The sequence below is a fragment of the Carassius gibelio genome, chromosome A2 (genome assembly GCF_023724105.1).
Source record: "Carassius gibelio isolate Cgi1373 ecotype wild population from Czech Republic chromosome A2, carGib1.2-hapl.c, whole genome shotgun sequence".
Lineage (NCBI taxonomy): Eukaryota > Metazoa > Chordata > Actinopteri > Cypriniformes > Cyprinidae > Carassius > Carassius gibelio.
In genome coordinates this window covers 27,240,846-27,262,075 of record NC_068372.1, presented here as the reverse complement: position 1 = coordinate 27,262,075, position 21,230 = coordinate 27,240,846, and the positions used below count along the sequence as shown (strand labels likewise).

General features: G+C 35.7%; 1 protein-coding gene across 4 annotated transcripts in view; it reads left to right on the top strand.

Annotated features, from left to right (window-relative positions):
• The first annotated feature begins 11,361 nt into the window (after window positions 1-11,361).
• LOC127935330 (period circadian protein homolog 2) overlaps window positions 11,362-21,230 on the top strand; it is a 34,361-nt gene continuing 24,492 nt past the window's right edge. The window contains exons 1-2 of one of the 4 annotated variants that reach the window (XM_052533132.1): window positions 11,362-11,583; window positions 19,851-20,330. In XM_052533132.1, the coding sequence (XP_052389092.1) occupies window positions 19,945-20,330 (386 nt within the window). In that variant the 5' untranslated portion in view covers window positions 11,362-11,583; window positions 19,851-19,944. Of the gene's footprint in view, window positions 11,584-16,984; window positions 17,132-19,850; window positions 20,331-20,801; window positions 20,974-21,230 lie in introns of those variants that run through there. The other 3 variants (XM_052533116.1, XM_052533124.1, XM_052533141.1) reach the window with 3 other exon arrangements.

The window sequence follows — 21,230 nt, the reverse complement described above, 5'->3', positions numbered from 1 at the left end:
TTTTTCCTTCTTACCCAAGGTGAAATGCTTCTGATGTTTTTTTCTGGTTCAGAAGTGGCTTGGTTTTAGGAATGTGACAGCTGTAGCCCTTTTCTTTAATATGTCTGAGCGTGATGACTCTTGATGCGCTGACTCCGGCTTCAGTCCACTCCTTGTGAAGATCTCCCGAGTTTTTGAATCGACTTTTCCTGACAATCTTCCCAAGGCTGAAGTCATCCCTGTTGCTTGTGCACCTTTTCCTACCACACTTTTTCCTTCCAGTCAACTTCCTATAAATATATTTTGATACAGCACTCTGTGAACAGCAGCCCTCTCAGCAATGACCTTCTGTGGCTTACCCTCCTTGTGGAGAGTGTCGATGATTGTCTTTTGGACAACTGTCAAGTCAGTAGTCTTTCCCATAATTGTGGTTGCATCTTCTAAACTATTCCAGGAGGTGCCCAGCATTTATACTCATAATTAATAAAAACTAATCAAGCTCAAAGTGGAATATTCAATTTTTATTATTATTAACAAAAAAACTCTTGAAATATTTCTGTGTGCATTGTGTGCAATGAATCTAGAATATACAAAAAGTTTACTTTTTTTATTAAATTACAAAAAATTTATAACTTTTTCTTTTTTTTAAGTAGTCAAGGATGAATTTTGTTTGAGCAAAATGGTATACCCTGTGCTGCCAACAACATTACAATGAGTCAAGCGATATCAAATGTCAGTATTCTCTTCCACCATCTTCTGAATTACTGAAAATTGTGAATTTAGTTTTGTTAGGTTTAGTATAATGCCACCTTTATACTCAAAAACATCTATAGAGGATGTATTATATATGTATTACCTTATTCAAATTGAAATGAGTGACCATTTTAGAGGTTTCACACACAGGCCTCTGTTCTGGCTAATTCACGGTTGTTTCTGATTAAAGTTATACAACTCCAATTTAAGTTACTTTTGGGTGCAATAACTTTTACATTGAATTTTGGTGTAAAAAAAACACATACTGGGTAGGAGTTACATGACATAGGCTAAATTGTTTACATCTCTGGTTCACCCCAAACAATGATAAAACCTTACAGTATCATGTATTCCATAAGTATGTAATAATGTTAGTGCAATTTAGACAAGTCCAATGGATTCACAGACCCAGAAAACATTGGGCTAGACACCAAGATTACTTGACTAAGTCAAATATTGAAGGAGTTAGGATATTTTAAGGGCTTGAAAATTACACCTTTCTAGTGGTCAAACTTTGGTAAACTTTTGGTATGTTATTAATAAGGTACTAATCAACGATTTGGTAGACCACACTTTAAGTCACTATATTTCACTGAAAAATGCATCAAGCTTATCTCCACCTGAATGAGCCATCTCTACAGTTTGGTGTAGTCGTGTAATGCTAAAAGAATCCAATAGATGGCACTAGTCATCAGATTTTTTTATTGGCCAAGAACTTGCACTTAAAATGACTTGTTCTGAATGTTGTTATTTTGTTATAAACAGACATCTCAACCGTTTGGTAGAGGGCTGTATCTAAAATACTGTAGGGTCTCATTAAAAAAAACTACTGATTGTTGTTATTGTTATCATTATTGAATAATAAATGCAAAGAAATAATTTTTCCTTTGCTGTTTTTCCATAGTGCGTACCTTAAAGGGTTAAGGACAGCTAATTCTACAAAAAAAACAGCTGAGAAACCTTTTGTTAGAATTTTTTTAGGGTTAGGTGTTTTTTGCCTAGAGAGGGAGAGGGGGGTCACTATCTCAGTTGCTCAAAAAAAAGAGGAGGCAACGATGACGCACGACAGCAAACAGGTGACGGCGGAGCGCAAATCAAGTTACCCACTTCTGGTAGTATTTTCTTTTATTAATTTTTTTTTAGATAGATTTCTTATCCCGTGCCATTCATATTATAGGCGTCGTGAGGTAGAAATTACATTGCTCCATTTACCCTGGCAAAACTAATCCTGTCCGAATAGTTAAAAAAAAATGTAGTTTAAGAGACAACCCGTCAGAAGAGGGCGCCATCACACAGATTTTGCCCAAGGCCTTATCTACTAAACTACTCTGCAATGAGGTTGCAGCGGATCTGTAAGCTTCATAGATTAACCTGTATAGAGTTGTTATTATAAAAGAATTCAGATGAATATTAATTAAATCATGATTATTTAAAAAAGTGAGATGGTGGGATGGTGGAGTAGGCCTATATTTTTCACCACGTATTTTGTTAATATCTTGTAGTGCCTTGTCATTACCACTAGAGAGCAGCACAGCTCATGAATCGGGTTGACTCACAAGTTGCAATAAACCAGCGTGTGTGTGTGTGTGTGTGTGTGTGTGTGTGTGCGTGTGTGTGTGTGTGTGTGTGTGTGTGTGTGTGTGTGTGTGTGTGTGTGTGCGTGCGCAATTCAGAGCACGAATTTGAGTATGTGTCACCATACTTTGTCACTCTTCTTGCACTCAGGGATCACCTAAAGTTCAGGGGCACCAAAGGTTCATTGTCTTGGCTAGTGTCCCCGTTTGCCCCACTGGCCATCTGGCTTTCTAAGCATTTCAATATGTTTGTGTATTCAGACCAGTTAAACATTTTTACAAGCAATATTACAACTGAAAATCATGATTATTTTTAACATTATTATTTTTTAATTTTTAGTGAAATGGACATATTTTTCTCCAACTTCCTGATTCAGCAGAAAATGTGTGATAAATGCACTTCTGAAATAATTTAACAGGGTCTTTAACAACTGTTGATTCCTCAGTTATTTATTTTACTTTGAAATCATATTGTTTGGATAGTTATTTATAGAGCTGACCTTCAATAGAAACTCTACAGTCATAGGTTCTTACTTGAACTAAAACTGAGCACTGATAAGGGATTAAATGCACTATATATAAATATATATATATATATAATCTAGGAAATATATACATCTGGAATTTCCAATTTATTAGAGTTCTGTATCAACAGTAATATACCTCATGCCAAAAAGCTTTAGGCTCGTTCTATTCGGCAAATTCTATCAATGCATGTTTGTAATAGTTTGTCATTTGTATAATCTGAAAGCTATGCCATGCAGTGTTAAAACATATCAGCTTGGGCCTAATCGAAAATATATGTGTCTGTGACGCACATAATACGGCATTCTGAGTTAAAAACACAAACCCTGCCCACCATCTGCGTCAAGTCACACCGTGTGTGGTTCTCAAGCGTGTTCACAAATGTGGGAATCTGAAGCTCCCACCTCCTCCATGACAGTAGATTCAATTCTACTGTGGTGGCATCTTATTGATGCTTTTACTTAATTTTTTTGTTTTCCCAAGTTTTGGGGACTTTTAGGCCACACTGAGTTTTATTTATTCAATTAAACCTGCAAATAAACAACATTTTAGTGTTTGCCAAAATGTTAAAACAAATTAAGGTTTTGACGTCAATATCTAATGATTATTATGTGCATGCCAACTTGGGTGCATTGTGTTATTCAGGCAATAAGGGGACAGGACAAATTATATATATAGTAGATTTTAAAATGCTTTTTTAAAATTGCTATGCTGATAACATATTCATAATAACAAAAAATGTTTAGATTATTTTTTTTACCTTTTTTAATATTAATTTATTAAAAGCATAGTAACTAGAAGTATGCATGTATGTGTGTATATGTACTATAAATGTACTATTGGTCATTACTTGCATGCATTTCTATGTTGATATATAGTAATATTATTGATACATATATACATGCATATAAACATATATCACTTATATTTATATACGGTATGCTTTAAAACATATCGGTTATATTAGTGCTATATCAGCATAGATTATATGTTTTATAATGTTACATTTATATCAGTGTATATCAGGTTGTTTTTTGTATCTTCAACAATCTGAGTAAAGCACTTGAGACTTGACATGAAAACTACAAAACGTGTAATGATTCAGTGGGCAAATGAAGGCTGCCAGTGCCGTGGGTTTGTGTTAGTAGGAGTGTGGTGGCGTGTGATCATGTGTGTGTCTGTGCGCAGGGGATGTGAGAAGATATGCATTTATAAGTGGGTGAAATTGTGATGCATTTCCGCCGGCTCATCGGGTGTGGGAGGCAAAAACACCTCTCGTGTTTGGACTGTAATGACTTTATATGAGCATGAATTTTCTGAAGGGAAACTCTCTTCTGCATCAGCTCAGATCCATGATGCGTCCGAATGCGATCATTCATCACAGAAATCACTGCGTTTATTCTGGACAGTTAGTCATGGACTGTTTATACACTCAGACTTGGATCGGCCCTCATGAGTTTTAAAGTCGCAATGAAACGGAAGTGATGACAGAGCTTCTCTTCTGTGTTGTGATGTACATCCAAGTTAACAAGTTTATTTAAAAAAAATCAAATAAAGAATAAATGTAGGATGCGGACTTATTGGTTGTCAATTAGATTGATTAGATGTGGGCAAAAGTAGAGGCATATGATTGTGATCTTGTAAGATGGGGTTTAAAGAAATAATTCAACCAAAAATGAAAATTTGCTGAAACATGTTGTTGAGTTAGTTTTTGGATGGGAACAGATTTGGAGAAGCATAACATCACTTACCAATGGATCCTATGCAGTGAATGGGTGCCGTCAGAATGAAAGTACAAACAGATGATAAATCATTACATTAATCCACAAGTGCTCGCCACTCCAGTCCATCAATTAATGTCTTGTGAAGTGAAAATCTATCCATCAAGTCATTTTAACTTTAAACCATCATTTCATTTAACATATGTCATAATATTTTATTCTAGGCCTATATTAGCAGGCAATAGTGACCTGTGGCTGTCAGATATCTGTTTTAACTGATCTCAGGAATTAGTTTTATTGAATATGTATGTAATAGTTTTGGTTCCAAATCACCCTTTTGTAATTGTTCTGATGGTAAATGGACTGCATTTATATAGCGCTTTCAACAGACCACATGGCCATCCAAAGCGCTTTACAATTTGCCTCACATTCACCCATTCACACACACATTCACACACCGACTGCGGTGTCTGCCATTCAAGGCACCATCCAGCTCGTCGGGAGCAGCAGGGGTTAGGTGTCTTGCTCAAGGACACCTCGACACTTGGTCAGGTGGAGCCGGGGAATGAACCACCAACCTTCCAGTTTGTAGACAACCTACATGAACCACTGAGCCACTGCCACTAATTGTTCAGATTAATAATGTATTTCAGTTTCCCTATTTCACAGAAATGTACAACATGCTGTGCTTCTCTAAAAGAAACTGTGTCCTCATTAAGGTAAAAATACAATTTCTGACAATGTTGCAACTCAGAAAAGATTTCCAAAATCTACCATTTAAAGCATCTTTAAAACAAGTTTGCAGAACATTTTTGACATATTTTATCTTTATTAACCTTTAAAAAGTTTTATATTTGTTATTCTTTAGCACAGATTGCACAGCTGAGGATATTCTCTCTCTCTCTCTCTCTCATTCAGTTTATTTCTTAATGAGTTAAATATTGTGGCTGTTTCATTATCTTATTAATACCTGTATTAAAATGCCTAAGCATCAACTTGTAAAAAAAACGTATTGTAATTTTAACGGTTAAGAAACTAATAAAAATGCTGTGGTAAAGCCTGTTAAATGGCTAAGTTCCAGCTCTTTATTTTGAAAAACTGTAATACCTCTAGACATTTCATCTTTTGTTACAGTAAAATACTGTTAAATCACACCGTGTTACTTAACAATTGTTGACTTTTTGAAGTTTCTTTTCTTATAGGTTATGTTAGGGTTTTATGTTTATAGAACTTCTGTTGTTAAATTAATGTTTATCACATTGTCTTAGTGTTGTGTGTGTGTTACTGTTACATGTTTTGTATATGTGCACCTTCTATATATTTGTATTTACCTCAGTTTGTGGAAAAGCTACATGTGAATAATTTTCATTTTTGCTTTGCTTTACCACCTGGTAACCACAGCTGGTTTTTATTTTCTTTTTTTTCTTTTTTCTTTTTTAAACAGTGATGATTATTAAAAAAATATATAGTTTTTGTTGACAACAATAACCACAGCCAGAAGTTTTCAGCAGTCAGAAGCAAATGTTTCCCTGGCTCTGTCGTTTATAAATCAGAAAGTGTAAAGATTTTCATTTTCTGCTCCTGATCACCCATCAGCAGGCTCCCATTCACTGATTCATGGCTGTTCCTAAGCAACATCAGCAAGAGTCATTCGGCAAGAAGTCAACTCCATATAACTGGGATGCCTCTCAGGTCATAACTCCTCTGCCCTGAGTAATGTGTTCATTTTGAGTAGAAAAGTCCCTCAAGCTCTACAAGTGCTTTCAAGCTAGAGGAGGGTGTGAGATTTAACAGCTCTGTTAAACTAGAAAACTAAAACATAATGCAAGAACCTTTTATAATGGTGCAACACAGATCCATGCATGTGAAAACAGATCCACATTAGAGGAGAGATGCAAAGGTACTGCACAACAATACCTGAAATTTATCATAGCATGAGCCAATCATGTTCCATTAGCTCAAAACAAGTTACATGGCAAATATTAAGCTACTTAAAGATTTAGATGTTACCCTTAAATACAATAATCCTAAAGCTTTTTTTTTCAGCAATGATTCAATAAAGCAGCATTAGGATGCCTTTTTAGCATCAGTGAATAGATTTGGTGTATGCAATCCTAGGACAAGGCAATAGGACTTTATAAGGAAATTCAAGTTATACGTTACATAATAAGGAAGCATCATATTGCAAAAATAGTAATTTGTGGTTGTTGTGTGATTGTGAGTTTTCGTGTTGTCTCCCTGAAGCACTTTACAAACCTCCACACCGTCTGATAAGCCAAGAGCAAACCCACGCTTCTTTCCTTAAGGATTTACGTCATGGAGAGAGGTGGGCATTAAAAGTTCATCCTTGTTAATGGTTCTCTGCCTGGTGTCCTTCATTAACACTTTCATCAATGGAATCAGAAGCATCGTGAATGATTTAATAATGCTCAACACAAGACAAGAAATATGAGCCATTTAGTAAAGGTAATAAAAAAGTAGAAGGTGTAGCTAAAACCCTGCAAATGCTTGTGAATTGAATCTTTTTTTTTTAAATGCTCAAAAGAACAATACTAATGGTGTGTGTATATACGTGTGTGTGTGTGTGTGTGTGTGTGTGTGTGTGTGTTTGTGTGTGTTTGTGTGTGTGTGTGTGTGTGTGTGTGTGTGTGTGTGTGTGTGTTGTTTTTTCTTGCTTTTTGTGTACAATTTTGTGTACTTAATTTATTTGTTGAGGCATAGTGAATGACATAATTGCTTGAAAAAGAAAGTATAAAGTACAATATAACATTTGACTTTTTGTCAATGATTCATGGTATTTAATATGTAAAGTTATTTATGTACAAATATACACATTTGTTTGCAATTGCAATCGACTTTGATAGATATATGGTGTGGTATAGAATTGTGTTTTTTTTTTTTTTTTTTTTTTTTATACATCTAATTCTTGAATAAATAATATAGATTTTTTAATTGCTAATTTAATAATCAAGTGAAGATGATTTTCAATCCTCGATTTTTTTTTTTTTGGCAAAAATGATGGCAGAATAAAAACATCCTTCATTTTGTAATCCCATACATAAAATGCTCTGTCATGGAGCTCTATGACGTTGCTCCACGTGCAGATAAAATCTTTTTCCTCTTACAATACCATTGGCTCGTGTATGGCAGTACAGGCACTGCTATCTGCTTAAAATTCCACAGTAAGGGGAAAAGAGAGAGAAGGGGTGGAAGTTTGAGAGAAGAGTTTATGGAAGACAGCACGCGTTCACCGGGCAACATGCCAGAGCCTTTCCATCCGGCTCATGTCTGCTGCTGGGTTATATATGTGGGTTGGTGATGTAATGCTCAGAACATGATCCAACAGACAACTCCCCTTTTTCTATTCCAGACAGATGTAGCAGACAGTGGAAAATCTGGGTGAAGACGCCAAGCAGTATGAGCTACTTTCTACAGGAGACATTATGTGCTGAATGTGCAATAAAATATATTTAATAGCTTTTTAAAGTGTTATCATAAAGTGCAGGAGAATAAATGAAAAATCTGAGATGTAATTTTACTTTCCCCAATTACATCCTTAGAACATTGTGTTCTTTTAAATGGGAAATTAGCTGCTGTATTTAAGGCCAAAGAAATTGGAACCTCTGTAATACATGAAATAGGTAGGGTAGGTATAGTTAGCTTTTAATGAACTTCATTACTTCTATTTATTTTTTACAATAGACAGACAAAAGAAGCATGCTTTGTAAAAACCACATGTAAGTATAAAATGTTTCAGCATGATTTCTATAGTGTTATTATTTAATGAGGAAGATATGAGAGGTGATGTTAGAGTTTATGTGATAGAACTGAAGATTGCAGCTTACATTTTGATCAAATTAGGCCAAACAGATGGCATTACAAAAATAGCAAGCTTCACTTGGTTATCAAAGAGAGAAGAGTATTTGAATGTGAGTTTGAGTGCAAAGTAGGAAATAAAAATATAAAAGTGGAATAATTCACATTTTAATGGACAATTTAATAGGATATAAAATTGTACTAGGAAAACCAAAGGACTCACAGACAGTTTAAAGGAACCACAGAATATTTTACATCCAAAATGTGTTTGAATTATTATGAGCATTTGAATAAACTCCAGCATTAAAAAGCCTTGGTTCTGAGTCAGTTTGGTTTTAGATTATTTTGCTAATGATGCATTACTACCGTATATATGTCATAGTATATATAGTCACATTATGTGACTCCCTTCTTAATGAAGGATTTTTAACCTTAGAAAAACAAAAGTTGATGCTGTTTTGAAAAGGTACTGCACAGTGACAGTTTTTATACTTTTTTTTATTTTTGAGAGTGACAGAAATATGATTTCATTTGATTTCATCATCCATAAAGGCTCAATCTCACCACAAACGGTAACTATAACTACATAAGTGTCCACACCAGCAGAAAACATTCTGATTTGTGTGTGCAGTTTTGTCATTTGCTGCTTTAATAAGTCAGGTGTATTCTGATTGTCTATCAATATTTTTCATTCATTAGTTGGAAAAAAATAATAATTCTGAGCTTAATTCCAATGATGTTGTTCCTCTGTGACATTATTGTTAGTTGTGGTGTGAACAAAGAGTTGTACTGATTGCTAAAACGATATCTTCATTGTTATTGTTCTAGTCATCATTCTTGGTGAGGACGTAACACGCTGAAATATCATTCATTGCAAAAAAAAAGAAAAAAGATTAGCTCATTATAAAACAATGAATATACTTTTTTGCAGAAAATCACTTAATAATGGGTCATTCAAGTGCCTTGTTGTAGGATTGTTTGGCCTTCGGTTATATTTTATGTGCGTCACTTCCACAGCATTTCATGAAACCCGAGCCAATGACAAGCACACTCAAACACAGCAAAAAGCCTTTTACCCGATGAGCATCTGATAAAAGTGGAACTATTAGATTGAGCTGCACTCAATTCAATGACTCATTGCTTTTTTTCAGGCATAAAGTGCTTCCGTTGGGACAACAAACACCAACATGTCTCTATTGGATTGACTGAACATTTAGAGTGATTTTTTTGGTTTGGATCCTCATTCAGCCCTTTTATTTCTGTCTCTGATACTATCATATAATCCATTTATGCATTCACTATCAGACCTCATTGTATCACACGTCTCATTTTTCAATATTTTAATTTCATATTTAGTTTCACCGGTGAACACAATGTTCTTTTTGTGCTAACTGGATCAAATCCTTTAAAATATTAACACACTGGTCTGTAGACTTTCAAGGTTCATTAATGCTCAGAAACTGCTGGCAGTTTGTAGACATCACTAATGATCAGCTGTTAATAATTCATATGTATTTTCTTGTATAATGAAATACCTGCCTTGTGAATAACAGAGAGCAATTGAGGATTTATAATGTTTTTGTTTATTATTCTCAGACACAAGTGTGACAGACAGAAAGAAAGTGTTCCGTGAGAGTCTATGAGAGTTCTTCGAAATAGTCTGGTTTGACATCCAGTCTTGTGGATTCATATTGGAAGCGATAGATGCCATCTGGTGTTATTTGAGAGGTATTTATTATTATTATTATTATTATTATTATTATTATTATTATTATTATTATTATTAATATTATTATTAAGAACTCTGTGTGCACGAGAGAGGAGAAGAAAGAGATTTTTGAAAATGTCTTGTCCATCTTCTTTAAGATTTTTTTTTTATCATTACATTTGCTTGGGCCATATTCAGTACTCTTGCTCATGTGATATTGCTTAAATGGTAGATGGAACTAATATAACTATGTATGATTGAAAATCATTATCACGGCAATCAACACAATTCACTAGAGAATAAATCGTGTTTACACATCACACAAATGCCAGTTTTAGCAGCTCAAACCAGAACATTGCCTGTGTGCTCTATTTAGAAGTAAAAATAAATGCATGCAACAAGAAAAAGCACAATTATAACATTGGCAAAAGACAGGATCTTCTAACAGATGGAGATGGAGAGAGTCCAAACAGTGAAAGAGAGAGTGTTTCCCCACGCACAATGTTTTATTATTGTGTGCTCTAATAAACTCATCCAAAGTGCTTTCTGAAACATATAGGTACAGCCGCTATCAGTTATAATAAAGGATAATACCTGAAAAATTATTTGTTATAAAGGATGTGCAAAGTAGCCTTTAAAATATGTCACTTGGAACACTACAGCTCCAAAATATGCAGTTTAATAATAACTAAAGGCAAATAATAATAATAATAATAATAATGTTAATAATATCTTTTTTTTATGTAGATGAGATGTTGTGCAATGGCATCTGTATGAGATGTTATGTAGCTGTTACGTTATGTTATGTGAAATGCCAAATGTGCCTGAAATGAATACGAAATTGATACAAATTGTCAGAAATATATATTATAAGTGCATGTAACAATCACTAATGTATCTGTAATTCGTAGTGGATGATTCCGAGCAACCACGCACGTATATTCCAAGCTATTCTAATAGCATCACATGCCGTGTTTCGCGCATACAGGGCGAGACCACATTGACTGTACACACACTTGTATAACCGTTTGTATAACACTACAACGTACTCGGCTTTCCCGAACCAACCACGCACTTTTCCCTAGTCAGCGTCCCATTCACCCAGCTTTCTCTTACTACTGATTTGCCCATACGCAGCGCACGTCGTCACTGGCCATGGGCGTCCACGTGAGACGTATAACATACTTATGTAAAGAGACTGGCGGTCCTTTCGACCAATCACAGCGCGCTTCTGGTATTTCCGCATTTTCCGCATGCTAATAAGCGGAGTTTGACCAATAGGAGCGCGCGGTGGGAGGAGTTTGAATTCAGGTCATGCTGCGAGCCCGAGAGATCCAGGGCAGCGGTGTGAGGGAGCATTCTGTGCTGAAGTGTGTCAAACTGACGCCGCGGCTCGACTGGAATTTTAGGAATATATTTTACTAAGCCGGACTTTTGGCCGGACAGGACGGAGACCTTCTTTGAGACGTGCTTCTTGTATGAAAAGCAAGACTGTTTAAGTTGTCAGGTAGGATACATTCATGTTTTAAAGAGCCGGTGGATGAGCTGTTGTATAACACTTTCTATTGAATGCAATGTGACCAGTGCTCAAAAACAAGTTTGTGTCATGAACAGAAAGTGATGTTCATAAAGATGCACGGTTGCATATGTAAAACGCCTCGACTAGGTCATGTTTATGTTAAAGATGTATATTTTATATATATTAAACTTAGGCGTTGCATAACTGTGTCAGCGATTAGGTCATTTCTGGTCAGTGCTCCAGAACAAAGCCCTATATATCACTACAGTTTTGTCCTCCTTGTTTACCTCAACCACAAAAAGCCATATGACTTTTAAAATTTAAATGCACCTTAATTACTCAGGCTCCAATACGTTAGACTAAATATATGAGCCAAGAACTCGTAGTTATGAGCCAGCCTACTAGCCTCATTGTCATGGCAAGCCATCAATTCCTTAAAACTAGCATCTTAGTATATATTTTTTTACTAGTACTGATTTTTACTTGTAATAAATTCAATACTAACTAATTAACTAATAATTTCACTAGCAGCTATTCATTACTATCACTATGAATACTAACTATTATTGATTCAGTCACTTATTACAAAAAATTATTAGTAATAACTGGAATGTATTCTATAGTTTAATAAATAAGTGTTATTATTCAGTGTGTTATAGGATAAGTGGAATATTTGCTAAGACTTATTTTAGTAACCAAGAAATATTTGTTTAGTTTTGTAAGGAATAAGTAATAGTTTCTAATGAATAAGTATTACTGTATATTGTATTATTGAATTTCTTAAAATGTAAAATTTACACTACATTACTTACTAATAATAATAATAATAATAATAATAATAATAAACTACTGGTAACCTAAAAGTAGAGAGTTAATAAAATAATAAATGTTTAAATAGTTTGCCATACATTTCTCTCGCTAAAATGAATGGATCTCAGCTTCATCTACTGTAGCCTATGGGTCTGAAATGTGGTAATTATACGTCATTGCAGGCTGTATATATAATTGTCACGAGTAGAGTCATGAATGTTAGATAATGTCTTGCTGTAAATTATGCAGAGTTCAGACTTATGCATGGAACAATGAATGAAGCACTTATTGCATGTGTTTTAGTTTGTGTTAATTCATAAAATTTAAATCAAATTCCCTTTTAGTATGTGGTCATTTCAACTAAGAATACAGGAAACCTATATTTATTTCTTTAGGAAAATGTTAGGCAGAATCAGTCAGTCATCAGTCAGTCACTCAGTAACCATTCACTTTCAGTGGATCTTTTTGCAATACAATGAAACTGAATGGTTACTGAAACTATTTTTCATCTTAATATCTCCTTTTGCATTCCTCAAAAGCAAAAATGCCATATGGGTTTAGAACAACATGAGGATGAGTAAATGATGACTGACTTGTTATTTCTGGCTGTGCTTTGCTCTTAAATTGATTTTTAAAGAGTAAATATGGCCTGAAGTTGGCAGTTGTCCACTTTTGTTGCAGCGTATGCCGGGTAACTGATTTTGAAGTCAGATATGCAGAGGTAGGGAAGGGGTGTTTGCTGGCTACTGACCTACTCCTTCCAAATATCTTAATCTGCCTCTAATGTAGCAATCACATCGACTTCCTTGTGCATTGACATACAACAAACTGTCAAAAAAGACAATTTATTTTTATAGCACTTTTCACAAAACACATTTCTGAGCAGCTTTACAGAAAATCATAATGTTGATATCTCAGTATGTTCATGCCTTATGGTAACATTGTGCAGATGGGCAATAAAATCATACATAAATCCAATATGCATGGACATACTTATATATCCAACTTTATATAAAGAGGTCTTTCTTTTTCAGCATATTTATCTCCCTGGTCTTTTCCTCAAAGCTGAATTGTACTTTTTTGGCAGTCATTTCCCAAAATATTTAGCTTGATGTGAGCTAATTTGAATATATTTTGACATTTTCATTTGCATTTTGTGATTTATTCCATTTAAAGTGTGCAGATTGAATAAAAAATAATAACTGCTTGCAGTCTTTAAGATGTTGTCTTTCAACATCTGCTTTGATTTGTCAGATGCTGCATTTTTTAAATGGTATCAGGAGGTAGAATGTCAAATTTCTTGCTTTTCTGTCTTGTATTTAATCTATTTTTCATGGCCAAGACCGTAAATGTTCCACAGCTTGATCCAAATTAGAACCTATTGCGATTAGTTAATTGTTAGATCTATTTTGGTACTAGAGATGCTGGAATAATGGTTAGCAGCATGCAGCACTAACGTAATCAGGAACTGAGCATCATTTGTACTTAACAGTAGTTGGACACACATATAATCTTGGTTTCTAATACTAGATAAGATATGGATTCTCATTTTAGCACCTATTGAGGGTAGATGTGTACATAGCACCTTAAATTGCTGAAATAAAAGATGCTTTGCGTTTATCTGTGTGAGTGGAAACACTATCTTTCTTCAAATAAAGCGGTTTTAAATACATGCTGTAGGCCCACCCAGGTCATTGTTGAACTTCGCACTCTGGCTATAAAAGAGATAGTGTAGGCGAGGCGTTTTAGTGATGTGTCTGATATCTAGACTCACTCAACAAGAGGCTGAAAGCGTTGGCAGTTGACATGGGATTGGCTGCTGCAGCAGAGGCAGTGGGAGGGTAGGAAGTGATGACGCACGAAGGCAGTCCTCGGTGCATTTTTATGTATTTAGACTATTACTGGCAGAGTGCCACACGCACAGTCCATCTAGCCAAAGCGTTCGTTGATATTATCTTTCCAAGTTTAACTTGAGTTTGTTGAGTGGTTCAGTAGATGAGAAACAGGACAGTCGAGGAATTAGATTATGCTGAAGATGTGATTTATTTAAACTGCAGTTTTATATGTTTTGTGATTTTAGTGTTGTTTCATTTGTGGCAAACTTTCAACTATTACAAGTGTTTGGCATGCAAACGTAGTTTTACTGCATTACATAATTGTTTAGTGCAGACAGGATCTCATATATAGACATGGACCTCATATACTGCATTGTCATATATAATTCTCTCTATGCATTTGATTCCATCAGTCTGTAACTTGAGATAAACCTCCTTTTCCCGAAATGGGTGACTCTGACCCCCACAAAGCAAGTGAAATTTCTGCGTATGAGCTTTGAGGTTTTCCAGCTGCTAACCTGGCCATGCCACGTTCACCTTCTCTGGTGCCCATCTGTGCACCTAAAGGCGGTAGACAAGTAAGAGTGTAGATAAGTAATTGATTGATAAAGTGCTTTTTTCCTGACCGGAGAGAGAGAAAGGTCTGGTTGAAACCAGTTGTGGCTGGAAATGCTTGTTGCGTAGTGTTATAAAGAAGGTACCACGATAAAGTTCTGGCCTTTGTTCACTTTGCACACACATCTTGAGTTGGAGATCCCAGAAACCTCAAGAAACACTTCCTGAAGTTACTGTATTTATTCGCTCACCTATCTGAATCACCTTTTTAAAGGTGTTTCTTTTAGAACTGAGGGCTCGAAAGATCTGAAATACTCGATTGTGTATTGCAATAATGCATGGAGTTAAAAGAAAAACATGCTGAATTTAGGGTTAGAAGAATGAGACGCACCATCTAATCTGGAGGTCTCCACACATGTCCTTGTGTAACCCCAATCACATGTGTCTCCTTGGAAAGATTTGGTTAGCTGCCTGCCGCCTGCTTGCAATATTACCAAACAGCTGTTTACAAGGACATTTTGGAATATGGCTACCACAAAGACCTCAGCATTATGTAAGGCTAGGCGGCAATCAAGCAGCTACATCATTACGTCAGTTCTAATGAGTCACCAAATAGCATATTGAAAATTAATTAAACTGTGTGCTGGTAGTATACTTGCTCTCTGTTTGGCAAAGTTAACTTTAGAGCGACAATGGCATTTTTTCATTCATTTATTTAAATTATCAAAAAAATAAAAGTATTTTTAGTTATTACAGTTTTTCATTGTTTTGACACATGTAACCTTGCATTGTAATCATTCAGGGTTGTTGCAACACACACATTTTATTAATTTTTTTATATACAATTTCTCAAATTTGTATGCCACTTTAGAAACTACTAATATTTGTCCATTCAAGTACAATAAGACGCAAAAAAATATAACTCAAAAATTTAGTTTTCTTTTGCATTTTCCTGCACTATAATTGTATAAAATCACTTAAATGTTTACATTGGTGATACTTAAAAGTGACGTTTTCATCAATTGCCCCGGGCACTGAATATAGTTTATTTTTCACTCTTCAACCCATTTTAAAAAATTGGACAGCTCTACTGATAATCAAACTAATATGATATAAAACTAGGCTGTGGTTCTGTAAATTCATGAATCTGCAAATATGATCTCTCAACAAGTTCCAAAACACAAATGTGTGTCAACAGATTGCGTAGGACAGCAACAGTTTAAGAACGGTTTTCCTGTCACATGCTACTCTGAAATAGTGCATTTCTAAGCCATGACCTGATGGCACAGGACTGGCTCCATGACATCATGGAGCACAGACATCAATATCTGTGTTTAATTTTCTTCAGGACTGGTGAAATTCATGTTATATCAAATGTAAGAGTTCATTAAGACAGTTGAGTCAAAACATTTTTTTCAGCTAGAACTGACACCACCATTAAATATTCAAAGGGGTTAATTTTGTTTTCGTCTCCTGCATAGTTCATGAAAAATCACATTGTTGTCTCTTCTTAGCCTGCTAAATGTCGTTTACAATTATAATATACATCTACATTGAATTGTATGTTAAATACTTTTGGTTTTGATGCTGAAGTGCTGAAGTGCATCCAAGGATGTTCAGATGCTTGAAGTTCAGAATGATTTGAAGAAGTTTTCTTGTCTGTGAAGTCTTTAAAACCACCAAAATAAATGCATAATATTTGTGACATCACAATTAGTTCTAATTGTGTTAAAATGTTAGCATTTGAGGAATATGAACTATCTGTCTCTAAACTTATGTAAGTCCTTATATAAAACATGTAGTAGCCCATGTGCCATTGCTACACATTCAGTTACATAAATTACATTAACTTGATACTTAGTTATAAAACTGCCTGCAAGGCAGTTATGTGGTTCATGTTTATATAATTAGGATAAGATTTATGTTGAGATTTTGAATGCAATTAAATATGCTGAAGACCAGATATACTATAAATTAATTTGCTACAAGCCTATTTAATTAAACTGTAAATTATTCAACTTATGGAAAGCTTGTTCCCATTTATATTTCTTGACTTCTGGCTTTCATAGACAAACATGACAGAATTCAGCCAATCTACTATTGAGTAGCAGTTGTTAGTCCTTGAGGTCAGTGACCTGAAAAAGAAAATGCTGAATTGGCAGTTAGATTGTGACTATGAACTTTTGCTGGCAGTGGACTTGGACATGATATTTTTAGCAGGCAAAGTTTGCTTAAGAGGCCAAAGAGGTACATGAATTTGTCTTTTAAAGAGAGAATTTTTAATATTGTTGCCTTGATTGCTCTGAATTGCATTGCATCGCATCAACAGATTTATGGTAAAAAAGATTTATGGTTTTTATTTAGATCTACACTTTGTTTATCATGTTTATATGCTAATAAGAAGATAGCAAGAACATAATAATGTTAGCTACACACATAATTATAATGCGATCTGGTAAAATGTTAAATTTGCTTTGATGTGCTTCAAAATGAGGTTTCAAATGGTTTCTTCCGCTTAGTTTTTACTTAGTTATCACTGCAGATGATGTTTAAGCCATGTACTGTTCCCAATAGTACCTATATGATTGTATTAGAAAGAGATATCAATGTAGAACTGTCAGCTGTAATTATATTAAAATGCAGTGTTCTCCTTCATGGCCCCCAGGCAGTGTATATCACAGGAAGACGCCCTTAGGGTTTAAATAAAGTTCACATTACTGGCTAATAATGTGTCATTTGAAGGTCACCTCTAGATCTCTAGATCACCTGATTTATGACTTTAAAAAGGACAAAAGTAGTCTCTAGGTTGCAAGGTTTTAGTTAAAGATTTACACTAAAAGGCTGAAAGTTGCGTTTTCACGTGCTGGGGTTTACATAAGCTAATGTGACTTGTCATACAGTATATATGGCTTAATAGCTGATACTGTCTATTTCATTTACTGTTCTGATTAACACTGCACAGTGCCTCCAGTGAGTTACTATATAACTAGAAATCCAAAGGTTAGCGGCGGCGTGTCATCGCCCTGTAGGTTACTGGGTTACAGAAGGCAGTCAGCCAGACATATTAATGTCTCATTGCTGCTAATAATTCAAACAGGTGTAAATTGGGTAGGGCACTAAGTGATTAACCATTGACGTATATGCCAGGTAGGGTTGGAATTATGGTTGTAGTGGGTGATTATATTATATAAAGGCTACGATTTTGTTGTAACTTTTATACAGTGGGCAGGACTGCTTTATTTACACGTGAGAATGACAAAGAAACGTGTTTCAAACAGGGACAAAGAACAAAAAAAGTTGGGATTGAAGGGCAGACATTTACGCTTAGCCAGTAACCAAGTAGAATTTAGAATGTAGCATTCAATAGATGTGTAAATAATTTGTGGCTCATCCAATCAGAATTCAAAGTCAAAATCATGCATTTTTAAATATACAATTCAATGTATTATTCTAAAATGTGCATTGCCATTGAATTTATATAAAAAAAAAATCAAGATCATCATGTCAGTCATGTCAGATTACTATTTATTTCTTCAGAGCAAAGGGATAGAGTTTATTTTTGCCCACTGCCATTTTAATGGCAACATGAAGGGATGAAAACCAGTCATGGCCTGTTGTTGGTCCAGACAGCTGTCTAGCATCTTTTATGTGCACTTGCTGGGATTAATCCTTTGAAGGAGGCAGTGCTTACAAGCTGAAATGCCACATCTGTTTGGCTAAAGGACACTGGACAGACACAGTGAGGGGACGCCAGGGACTCCCACCTTTGAACGCTCAGTTTAGGCTCTATGGAACCAGACATGGGCCTGCCTGTCTATAGGTTGTAAGAGTAGTGGATCAGAGAGGGTTGTGCATGTTTCACTTTGATGTGAGTTTGACTTTTTCAACTTTTAATGTTCTACTTTTGATGGGAGGGGCAAGTTAGAAGAAGAGCGTGCAACTGAAGAGGTGATTTTATCTCCTGTGCAGTGATCACATCCAGATTAGGTTTGCCCCATCTTGCCCTGGTTTCTTTTGTCATACTTAAGCGTACCATCCACTTGTCGAAAAGACAAGGATTTTTGAGATTTGGGGTGTGCAAACAAAAACATACCCAGAGAGTGCACGTATACATACCTGATAAATGGTAGACTACTGCAGGTGCGCAATTAGACTTCATGCTTTTACTGCTTAAATTAGTTTATTAAAATACTTTTAGAATTCCCCCAAAATTCAAGAATAGGTGGCAAAAATGCCCTTGTATGACGTTTATGTTATGTCTCATCTGACTTACATTTTAGACACAGCAGTTTTTGTTTTTGCTGTGTTTCAACAATGAAAATAGTTCCAAACAAACCACAGCAGAACTGTTTTGCATCTCGGAGCAACACACAACAGTGATCCTTTATTGAATTGAATTAATGAATTGGGTAAATGAATGACTCAACTGACTCATGCAGTAATTTGCCGATTTCAGGCTTATAAAGAATGCCCCCCCCCCCATATAATTTCAAATATCAGTATTCAGCATTTTGTTTTAAAATGTAAAAACATTAGTTATGCATTTGTAACTGTAGGTTCAATGCATTCTTGTCATGTCTTTGTAAATGCATCTAAATGCCACATCAGATGCAGATTCTGTGCCACCTCTGCATTGCAAACACTATTTTTTTTATACTGATTTCATTTGATTGGTAACAGCCCTGTAGTGTCTTAGAATTTGAATTTATTGATTAATTTTAAGAAACTGCCACAAAAGATAAAGTGTACATTTAATTATGTATGAAAAAAATTGCCCATAAAATGCCCATAAAAGGTATAAATAAATTTAAACTTATAGGCTATTTTCTGTTACTCTTGCAAACTAACCACCGCACAGAATATGAATAATATCAAAAGCTTTGGGAATCAGCTGTCCATGGCAAGTCCTATACCTGTCAAAGTACCAGCAAAATAATGTCTAATTATCTTTGTCAACACAACTCCAGAAATATTTTTGTCATTATCGAACACCGCTATTTGAGATTGAAAATTTCCGATGATTGACTCATTTTCTCTCTCTGTTTATTCCCGTAGAAATACAAATGTTGTCTACATTCCTTCTATGCTCCCCATCATGAATATGATCTGATCTGCTGGCTCCTTGCTTCACTTCTCCAAAACTATTCCAATGTCTGAGGACTCCGAATCCAAACCGTACCTGTTCTCCTCCCTGGAGGGGCAGAATGAAGCAGCCGGATGCAGTTCAATGTCGACAATGCATCGTATGGGCAGTTTCGCAGAGGGGACCAAACTTGGCCTTGCATCAGAAGGTAGCGACAGCAGCCAAGACACTCCCGCCTCACCCCACAACAAACGGAAGATGGCACATTCCCTCCATGAGGATGTGGAGATGAAGAGCAGCGGGTCCAGCGGGAGTGGAACAGAGTCTCATGGCAATGAGTCTCATGGTAATGATTCCCATGGAAATGACTCCCATGGCAATGAGTCTTCTGGGAGTTCCAATAGCCGAAGCAAGGATTCGGCGCTTCTAGAGTCATCGGGGAGTAACAAAAGGTAATTTTGTTTTATTCTGTTTGTCTTTATGTGGGTGCATCTCAATCAGCTCAGTAGGCAGGGCACTGATCATGGAGTCAGCCATTTGAAGTGTTGTCTCAATTGTGCTGGAATTTTCACTCCCTATTTAAACCCACAACACAATGCAAATTCATTCTAATGCTAAACATGCCCAAGGTTTCAAAAAGTGGTTTGGATGTATGTCAGTATTTCTGTGTCAAATACACTACTTCTGGGTTCTAATAAGTTTTGAAACATTTTTTTTTAGTATGGCCCTGTATCACGTTTATATTAATTTGAGAAGAGCGGAATTCCTTGTATGGGCACTTCTCCCTGAAGAGCGCACGCACACATTAACCAAACTTTTTAAGAAGTCCATGGTCATCAAAGTGCTTCATTTTGGGTTACAGATGTCTTTGGCAGTGCTGCACAGTACTTGCTTGAAAAGAATGTCTCCAAGGAAGTGTGTTTTTGGCTGTGAGGGAAAGATGACCTTGTTCAGCTTCCCAAACAACCCAGTGATGGTGACAAATGTTTCGTAAACAAGGCCCAGTTCAATACGGGATTTGCACATCGTTTGATTCTGAAAGATAGAGTGATTCCAGCGATAAAAGGTCCCTGTCATGAGTCAGGACTGCAGACGGTGAGTAAAACGGCATCAAATTTCTGGGTTTTGTCGGTGAGTGCTCACAATTCTTTAGGTCTGTGCCTGTATTCAAGTACATGATACAAGTACAAGCTGATTGAGACACACCCCCTGTTCACACCTAGCATTAAGATGCATTTTTCATATCCAATCACAAGTCGACAATGTTTAATACAGGTGTTAATGGGTTGGGAAATGTTTTGAGTTTGTCTGCTTCTGAGCACTACCAGAGGTAGTTGAAAACACACTCATGT